The 9,945-nt window shown below is 48.2% G+C and overlaps 1 protein-coding gene across 2 annotated transcripts in view; it reads right to left on the bottom strand.

The window, feature by feature from the left end:
• Nucleotides 1-5,710: 5,710 nt before the first annotated feature.
• The window catches only part of Mcph1 (microcephalin 1), a 191,047-nt gene continuing 186,812 nt past the window's right edge, over nt 5,711-9,945 (bottom strand). For both annotated transcript variants that reach the window (XM_047549261.1, XM_047549262.1), the window contains one exon: nt 5,711-6,007. In XM_047549261.1, the coding sequence (XP_047405217.1) occupies nt 5,955-6,007 (53 nt within the window). In that variant the 3' untranslated portion in view covers nt 5,711-5,954. The remainder of the gene's footprint in view (nt 6,008-9,945) is intronic.

Below are 9,945 nucleotides of genomic sequence, written 5' to 3'. Positions count from 1 at the left end.
GGTCACTAATTCTTGATCAGAAGTAAATGGAATGTAAATTCGTAACATCCTGGGAGTATTTGCAACCTTTCCACTCAATCAGCACTGCCGCTCATGGGCACTTGCTCCCTGGCCCCATCCCAGTTACCCATGACCGAGTTAGAATCTGCCGCTTGACCATCTTCCCAGGTGAGGTAGCACTTAGGTCTCAGTCCTTCATTCATAAGTATGCTCAGAGAGATTTTTCTCACACATTCTTCCAGTGAATTATAAAGGGCATGATTATAAATGTTACCTGGAAGTTATATTTCCTAAGCTAACTGAGAGGCATTTCCAAAACCAAGGCATGACATTTTCCTGGACACACGGTGAAGAGTTTCTGAAACGTCGTGGCTGTGTGTGAACATAACCACGGGCGCAGGCCACAATGGCACATGAAGAGCTCTCGTGACAAAGTCAGACGGAACCTCACTCATCTCCCCTTGTGTTATGTTCAACTTTCAAAGCAGTTCTCTGAATTCCACCAGACTCACCCCTTTTGCGTATCCAATTTCAATCTGTGTCCTCTTGGCCACAAAGGGCACAAGTACCGTAGGTCAGAAGCTCTGAGGTAGATTCCCTGGATAGGACTGCTCGTTTGTTGCATGACTTCAGGGGTCTTGGTGCCCTGTCAGTGCCACGAGGGGTCGCAGAGACTAGTGGTTTTCAAACCACCTCAAAGGGTCTACACAGGCACCATGGATGTCACCATTGTGGGGAGAAGGTGAGGATCAGAAACCTCACACTACCATCTCTCCTGCTCCAATTTAATGAGCAGTTCTGACCAGATGTGGTCTGTCCTTACCAATTATACTTTTTCAAACAGCGTCATTTGGTTAAAGGCTCTTGCTATTTAAAGGCTGAAAGGCAAATGTCAATTAAGGTTTTATGGAAATACTTTGTAAGTTTAAGGAGGGTGTGGGCACCCCGAGGTCTATGTATCAAATGCAGAACAGTTACACAATGCCAAGGGCAGTGGCCTCAGTAAGCAGTTAAAAATTGATCACGAGTTGTCAGCCCGACCAACGGTTTCAAATAGCTGCATTTTGTATTAGTCTATCTTTCATTATGATAAAAAAATACCCAAGGCTGGTCTGTTAGTCAGCTTTTTATCACTGAGACCGAAGTACCCACCATAAACAACTTTGAGGAGGAAAGATTTACTTTGGCTCAAGGATTTGGAGGATTCAGTCCATGGTTGGCTGGTTCCAAAGCTCTGGCCTGAGGTGAGGAGGAACATCATGGAGGGAGGGTGCGGCAGTGGAAAGCTACTCAGCTTCTGGCAGCCAGGAAGCACGGGGACAGGGGGCATGCCAGGGACAAGACACTGTCCCTACAGTTGTGCCCCCAGTGAAACGCTTCCTCCAACCACGACCCACCCACCTGCCTATGATTACCAGCCAGGAGTCCATTCAAATAGTGAATCCATCAAATGGATTAATCCACGGATTGAAGTCTGAGCCCTCAGTTCCAGTCATTTCCAAAAACCCCACCTGTGGACACTGGTGCACTGCCTTTGACACGTAGACTTTAAGGAGACAGTCGTATCTGAACCACAACAGCTGGGGCACTTTATAGAGAAAAGGTTCATTGAACCCACAGTACGGGAGGCTCAAGGCTCTGGCTCTGGAGAGGACCTCCCAGTAGATGTCATCCCAACAGCAGAAACAAGTGCAAGGGGAGACTTCAGAGGCAGAGAGGAAGCCAGAGAGCCTGGGGTCCCCAGGGTACACTGATCCCCTCGAAGGACACCACAGGGGCCCAATTGCCTTCCCCCAAGCCTCGCCTCTTGACAGTCCCACTGCCCCACACATGGCCACACTGGGGACCGAACTTCCAACACAGGAACTTTAGAGGGGACACTCTCAAACTATGTCCAGCCAGAGCACCTTGCTCAGGCTGGACAAGCCTGCAGGACAGTGCAGAGCACTGAGGGCTACAGCTGAAGCAGGATACCTGCCTCCCCACGCTGGCTCTTCTGTCCACCCATTTATGTGACTGAGGGTCAGTTGTTTAGCCTCTGAAAAGCCTAGCATCCTTAGATACTAATACAAGTCCTACAGTCCTTTACCCACACTCACACTCCCCAACCCCAAACACTAGGGACCAGGCCACTGTAAGTAAATTAGAGCAAAATCTGACCTGAATATAAATGAGACTATTAATATTCTGTGTCACTGGGGTGCTGGCTACTGGTGTCCACCCAACTTCTGTTGGACTGTACCTGCATCACCTTACTCTCTCTCAAGTGCGTCCCCACATGCAGCTGATGCGGAGTCGAGAGAGCACGAGGGGAACCAGGGGCACTCCTAGGGAAATAAAGGCCGGCGGGAACAGGGTCAGATGAGGAAAGCTTTCCAGCCACCTTGTAGCTCTGACAGCCCAGACCACGTTGCAGGGTGGACGAGGCCTCAGCCAACTCAACGGGTTCAGAGGGGGATTCTGAAGCACCGACCCGCTAAGAAAGGGGTCTGGAGTTGGGCACAATCAGCCAGGTCCCCAGGCCCTGCTCTGCCCAATCTTGGTTGAGGATGGCACAGGGGTAGCAGGGCCTTGGCTTGACAGCTGAGGCCAGCCTTAAAGGACCTCCAGGCTGGAGGCTGGAGGGGGTGTCCTAACTGCATTAATTACTGCTGAACAGAGCGCTCTTGAGGAGAGCTGAGGAGCGCAGGGCTCCGTGGCTGCCACGCAGCTTTTTTTTTTTTTTAAACAGCTTCAGTGATGCATAATTTACACACCACAATTTCACTCACTGAAGGACTACCAATGATTTTAGTAAATGTCCACAGCTGTGCAATCACAATTATAATCCAGGTTTAGAATGTTTCCATCGCCCAAAATGCTTGCTGTCTATTCTTACTTCCACCCTAGCAACAGGAAACCGTTGGGCTGCTTTCCGCCTCTCTACTTTTGGGCTCTAGAAGTTGCATCCAAGCGGAATGATGCAGTATGCAATCTTTTGACTCTGGTTTCTTTGACTTTTCCTATTTTGAGGATCGTACGTGATGCTGCACAGAGCCACGCCTCGTCTGTCTGTTGCTGAGTGGCCTTCTGCGGCACGGATGCAGAGTTCGGGTTAGCCAGGTGTCAGCAGACGGGCAGCTGGCCTGCAGTGAACGCGTGCCTGCAATCCTGTGTAGATGCGTCTTTAGGTCTCTTGGTTCGTCCCTGGAGTGCAACTGCTGGACACGTGGTGAGCACGTTCCATTTGTGAAGAACCTGCCAACTGGTTCTTCAGACTGACCCGCATGGCCAGGCAGACCCGCAACGCACGAGCATTCCAGTCTCTGGACATGTGTGTCAACTCTTGGTTTCAGTCTTTTGTTTCCCAACCTCTGGTGGGAATGCAGCAGGCGTCTCATGGTGCCATCTGCATGTCCCTAAGCAGGAATGTGGAGAGCCTCTTCCTGTGCTCATGGATCACTCTCACAGCTTTCTGGGTGAGGTGTTGATCTTATTAACGAGTGACGAGGGTTCCTTACATACTCAGGATACGAGTCTTTTAGCAGATATACTGTGTACAAATACTCTCCTAGTCTCTGGCTTATCTTTTCACTTTCTTAATGGTTTTTTCCCAAGAGTAAATTTTTAAAATTTTGATAAAGCCCAACTTTTGTTTTTATGAATTATACCTTTAGTGCCAGATCTCAACCTGCCTAACCTGAGATGGGAGAGGTCTTGCTCTGCTTTCTTCCAAACACTATAATATTTCAGAGTATCAGTAACTGGGGACTGTTTTGCTCTTGGGAGAGATTTGGGAGTATCTGGAAACATCTTGATTGGCACAGTGGGTGCTACTGGCATCTATTGGTGGAGCCAGAGGCACTGTTGGGCAAACTGTGCACAGGATAGCCCCTCCACCACTTTCTTCATTGAAGTGTCCCTGGGGCTGAGGTTGAGAGATCCGACTTACATTTTTGGTCCATTTTGAGTATATTTTTGCATGTGTTATGAGATAAAATCTAAGGGCTTTTGAATTTTTCATTTTCGTTTTTTCCAGAACAAGTTGTTAAAGCAATACTCTACTATGGTGGGTTGTCTAACACCTTGTTGAAAACCAGACCATAAACAGGAGGACTGAGACATCGATTCCTGCTGCGTTCCTTGTGTGCACGTCTGTTCTCCGCCAACACCCTGCTTCCCAATTGCTGCATTTCCAGTGGTTTTGAAATCAGGTATTCTCAGTCTTCCAACTTTGTTTTTTTTTTTAATGTTTGTTTCCTAGTGTCTCTTTGTGTTTGCATATAAAGTTTAGCATTGGCTTTCCAGAGCTACACAGAAGCCACCTGCGGTTTTGACAGCTGTTGCTCTGCATTTGTATGTCACCTTGAGAACAGCTTTCTTGGCAATGCTGAGTTTTCTGACCCAGGAACTTCACACATTTCTCCATTTCTCTAGCCTTTCACTTCTGTCAGCAATGCTTCATGTTTCAGTGTACAGGTCTTAAACCTCTTTGCCAAGTTTAGTCCTATGTTTTTAGATGCTACTATAAATGAAATTGCATTCTGAGTTTCACTTCAAATTGCCTACTAACTATTACAGAATTATGATCCCACAAGTTTTATATATTGGTTTGTACCCTGTAATCTTGCCCAACTTGTTGTAAGTTCTGGTATGTTTTTCTTTGATTCCTTATGACTTCTACGTATCGTTCCATGCAGTCTTGAGAATGATGAGTTTTACTTCTTCCAGTCTGTAAGTCTTGAATTCTTTTTCTTGCCTTCTTCTCTGGGTAGAAAGCCTATCACACTGTTGAATAGAAGGGCTGAGAGTTGCCCACTTTTCCAAATTAAAGACAGAACAAAATTCAGAGTCCTGCGTGCACTGGGTGAGGGATTGCAGATCTAGAGAAACCAACGCAGGGCTGCGGGAGGAGAGCAAGGCAGCACGTATGGACTTGGTGCACCGGCTGCTGGCAGGTTAGTACCAGGGACTGGGGTTGGTGTGGGGACTCAGCCCTGTTGGACAGAGGCTAGGCTGGTATTCCCTCTAGGGTGGAGCTGGGGCAGATGGGAGCTCTGCGGTGTCCCTCAGCATGAGTCAGCACAAACTCTGTCGGCCTCTGACCTCTGGGTGGTGGGCGCTGTGGACACAGGCAAGGGCATGGACTTGGGGTGCTGGACTGCACCTAAGTCCAGCCATTGCCACTCAGTGAGCATCATGAGGCACGGCTGGGTGAGCGCCATGCTTACGAACCCGGATACCTCAATTCCAGCCGCAGGGCTGCCTCTTCTCCTGTTCTAACAACAGATCCATTACACTTGACGTGGACCTGAGCTGGGAACAAGAGCTGAGTGACAGCGAGTAACACAGAAAGGGACAGTGCCATGGTGGCTCTTAGTGGCATCTTCAGCCTCTCCTGGGCTTAGTGTTGCTCCTTTAGGCGGCCAGCCAGTCAGGGCGTGCAGGGCTCATCCCCTGCCGCAGACTCAGGGTGGCCGGTGCAGCTCTGGTCTCCTGTTGGTGAGGCTCTGCGCACCAGGGCCACACGTGGACAAGCGGTCATCATGTGGCCTGCACACCTGTCCTCCTCAATGACCGTAAGAAGGCTCAGGTACACAAATGTCACTTAATGACTAACAGACGTCCCTCATACCTAGAATGCGAGACGTCGAAAAGGTCTTGGCGTCTAAGCCAGGAAACTGACGCAGCTCGTTGCCTGTTCTGAGTAATAAGACGACTAAAGGGATTTCCACTCTTTATTTGAAAGTACAGTGCTTTAATGACAAAGATTCTGCCGTCTCTTAATTGTGATCATTATTAAGATAAAAAGAACAGCACTGCATAGAGAGGGCCCAGGCAGGGCGGGCATGCTTCTCTGAACCGTGAGTGGCTCCCACTGGAGGTAAGACAGCACCTCGCCCCAGGCAGACTGTGCCCTCAGGCTCCTCCGCCTGGCTCCTCCTCGCAGATGCCCCGTGCTGGTGTCTTTAGCACTACGGCAACAGGTAGTTTTCAAAGGCGCAGACCTTGTGCTGAGTGATTGAATCTAGAGAGAGAGAGAAAAGCAGTTGGCATTCAGGACAGCAACCACAGCACAGCAAGTGTGACCTTAGGAGTATCACCTGACCTTGCAGCACCTGTGGCTTTCTAATAAACTAAAATAAAGCAGACTTATTCAGCTTCAGGCTCACAGCCACAGCCCTGTCAGGTTACTGCACACAAAGGCGGAAACTTCCACTGGGAAAGGTGCCAGTCTAGGACATGGAGACCTGAATTCTAACCTCAGTCAGCTCCCTCAAACACTCTCGTACAACGCAGGGTATAAACAGGCGTTCAGAGGAGTGTCCCTTGTGACACTAACATGGTCCATGCCGTGCCATTCCATCTGCCTAGCAGGTATTTTACACGGAATACAGTCAAGCACGTTTCCCAAAACTTGGCTTGTTACGGTTCAGCCTCAGAGCTGGGCCGGGGAGCTCCGAGGTCCCCTGAGTGGGGAACACACTTGCTTCATGAAATTCAAGAGAGCATGGCAGGGGCAGCAGGGTGCTCCCCCGGCCTGCCCCGGGGCCGGCTGCAGCGCCCCCACCCTGGAGAGCCTCTGCTGGACATTCTGCTCCCACCACCAGGAGGAAGAAGGCATGCAGCTGAGGGGCAGCGAGGCGGGAAGGTGCGAGGAGTTCACTCAGCTGAGTGCAGTGAGTGCCGGTTACACAAGGAGGTCGTCCTGCAGTCACACTGGAAGGACCCTGAGAAGCCACACGGACGAGTGGTGAAGGATGGAAAGCTACGATGGTTGCCCGAGATGAGGGGAAAGTGGGCTTATTCTACAAATAGAGAAAAGAAAATGGAGGAAAAACTCGGCTCGTCCTGGCTGTGACTTGAGAAGGTGTCCTAGGATTTACTGTTGCCTTCCCAATGCAGTGTGCTTACTTACGCAGGAGGTCTGAGCTGGGGGAGCCCTCGGGTGGACTTCAGAAGGAGGGACACGGACATTCGTGCTATCTGTCATCCATCTGTCTTCTGTCTGTCTGCATCTATCTCGCGTGTATGTAAATACAGTGGCGTGACTATTACTAGTACTAGGAATACCATTTCGTCCATCACAGTGAAGTATTATGATTCGCATGTTAATATGATAGTCTTTATTTGTGATACATGTTGCATATGTTTTCTCTGCTTGTCACTTGTCTTTTGACTTTTCTTGTGCACAGTTTTGCCAGGCAAAAGTTTCTGTCTTTTTTTATGTACTCATGAATATCTGATATTTTGTTTTGTTGCCCTTAGCCATAGGTAGAAAGCTGTTTTCCTCATCCAGAGTCTAAATAATTTGGTTATATTTTCTGCCGGATCATACAAACTTTATGGATGCAACTTTTACACTTAGATTTCTGATTCGATATGATTTCTGGAAGTCGGATGGCATGATGCTTTACTTAATCTGAAAATTCAATATAATTAATAAATTTCAAACTTTAAGAAAGAAAATCGACATATTCATTTTAAAGTTTATGTGAAAGAGAAAACACCAAAAATGCAATTTTGAAAAGGAGAAATAATGGGAGGGAATTTGATCAACCAGATACAGAAAAATTATACTGTATTATACTGTAAAATAATTATACTGTTCTGTATAATAGTGAACTGTAAAATCATTTGTGCTTTGCACAAAATAGACAAAAGATTGATGGAGGAGAATAACCAGAAACACCCTCATGTACATGGGAATTTACGAGAGGATTCCAGGGAGGCAGTTAAATCAGAGCAAGATGGATGTGTGACTAACGAATGTCACGGCCGCGGCTCACAACACAGCCGGCAGCCGGATCAACAGTCTTCTAAACATTGATGGAAACTATAAACAGAAGATACAGGAGACTATTTCTAAAGCTCAGGGATGAGAAAGATCTGAGAAAGCCAAAGTACTGAATGTAGAGGCCATGGAAGAAGAGAGGAATTTGACTTTATAAAAACAATAATGAAAAATCAAAACCTCTATAATACTGAGCACAACATAAGATCAAAGAGTCACAGAGAATCTTAAACCATTTATAACAAATGGTTAGAGTCCATATCATTTCAGTGTTGCTATAAAACAATGGAAAAGATAACTCCATTTAAAAATAGGCAAGAGATAGGGACAGGCCATCTGTGAAACATGAATCCCCTTGCTAAGATATTCATATGCACTTGCAACTCAGTTCCTGGGGAACTGCAAATGGAATATGGAGACTTATTTGTTTTACGCTATTGGAAATCCAAACACCGCACATACGGGCCGCATCCTGTATCAGTGAGGAAAGGAATTCACACGCAGCTCACACCCTAGGCTGCAGCGACTGCCCTCCTAGGAACACACTGCATATGAATACTCACTTGCCTGGGATTGGGCTACAAGAACTACAGACCAAGATGACCTCTGAAAGTTGCATTCAAATTTTTTCAATGAACACACACACACACACACACACACACACACACACACAGAGTTCAAAAGTATCAGAAACAGAGGAAACGACCCAAATATCCAATAACAGGAAGTGCATAAATTAACACAGTACCTCTGATGACTAAAGAGAATGGAACAGCCGCGTATGTGTTAAATGGGAAGGATCCTCTTGACACAGGTAAGTGAAGACACATGGAAAATACGTCGTCAGCTATTTACATCAAAACGAATCCCCAAATAATACTTAATTTTTACATGTATTTCCACGAAATATGTTTTTAAAAATCATGAAGACGAGGTTCTCTCTTTATTGGCATTACTTTAAGGAGGGGCAGAGGCTCGGACCCCTGAGCTGTGCTTGAGTTCTTTGACCGTGAGGTCATCGTCCCATCTGTCCCCGCCTGCACCCACCCACACCCCTCCGTTCATCTGCTGTGCTGTGGGAAGAAGGCTAACTTCTGAATCTAGGCCAGACGGAGGTCACCTTGACGTCACCTCACAACACAAGATGCAGCCCTCATGCCTCTCATGGTGTGCGCTGACTGTGCTGCCCAGGGAGTCACCGTGGGTTTCAGAGAGGTGGCACTGAGGTCCCCAGGTAGCACGATGGGCCTGGGGGGTCATGAGGGAGGAGCATCTGGTGGGGCCACGAGGGCTGGAAGCAGGAGAGCCATGCCTGGGAGCCCCTCGCAGCTCCAAGTTCCTGGTGACAACACACACGGGAAAGTTCACCGGGCGTCTGCAGACAGCCATGTCCCCTGATTGCAGTGTCACATCATATGAATAACCTCCCACATCCAACGAACCCTGACCCAGGACAGACGTGAGCAAGGCTGGCCCTGGCCAGCAGAGACATGCGGACAGTAGGCTGAACTGCACAGAGCAGCTCTAGGAAATTCAACTTGGGAAAAGAAACCAAAACTTTTCTTATTAAAAAAAAAAAAAAATGTGAGTTAGAAGGCCTTGGCACACGTCCATGTGAAAGCTAGTTTACTGGCCACTCCTGTGTGGTCTCTTGGTCAGGACATGGAATCAGCACGCTGCCAACACTGATTTCTTCACAGTATGGCGGGCAAATCCCACTATTCAACTTGAAACTCCAACTGCCAAGAGCTGGATGTGGCTGATGACACTTGTGCCAAGTTCAAGAGCACTACGGAGCCTATGAGGAGCCTTATCTTTGTTTATCAAAACAAACCAAGAATTTCAGGGCTGGGAGAAACATCTGCGGGCATGAAGCCAGACACCCATTCAGTTAGGGCATTACCTCTACTTCCCTGTGCAATGAAGGCCACCCAGCCTCTGGGGACACTCAGGAGGGGCTTTACTACTTGAGGCCTCCCTTAGCGGCAGAGCCCAGTGGTTAAGAACGTTGCCTATGTGACCCCAGAGCTGCCTGCGGTGTGTCTTCCCCCGTGGACCTCGGAACCAAGGGAGCAGGTCTCTCCTGCTTTCCCAGGGTGGTCCTGCAGGCGGTTCTTCTGCAGCCTGAGCAGACAAGCGTGGTCCCCTCCTGCCTGCTGGGCACCTCACGC

The sequence above is a fragment of the Sciurus carolinensis genome, chromosome 4, assembly GCF_902686445.1.
Source record: "Sciurus carolinensis chromosome 4, mSciCar1.2, whole genome shotgun sequence".
In the NCBI taxonomy this organism is placed as follows: domain Eukaryota; kingdom Metazoa; phylum Chordata; class Mammalia; order Rodentia; family Sciuridae; genus Sciurus; species Sciurus carolinensis.
Note: the sequence above shows the minus strand (reverse complement) of the source record. Positions and strands in the feature narration are given on the sequence as shown.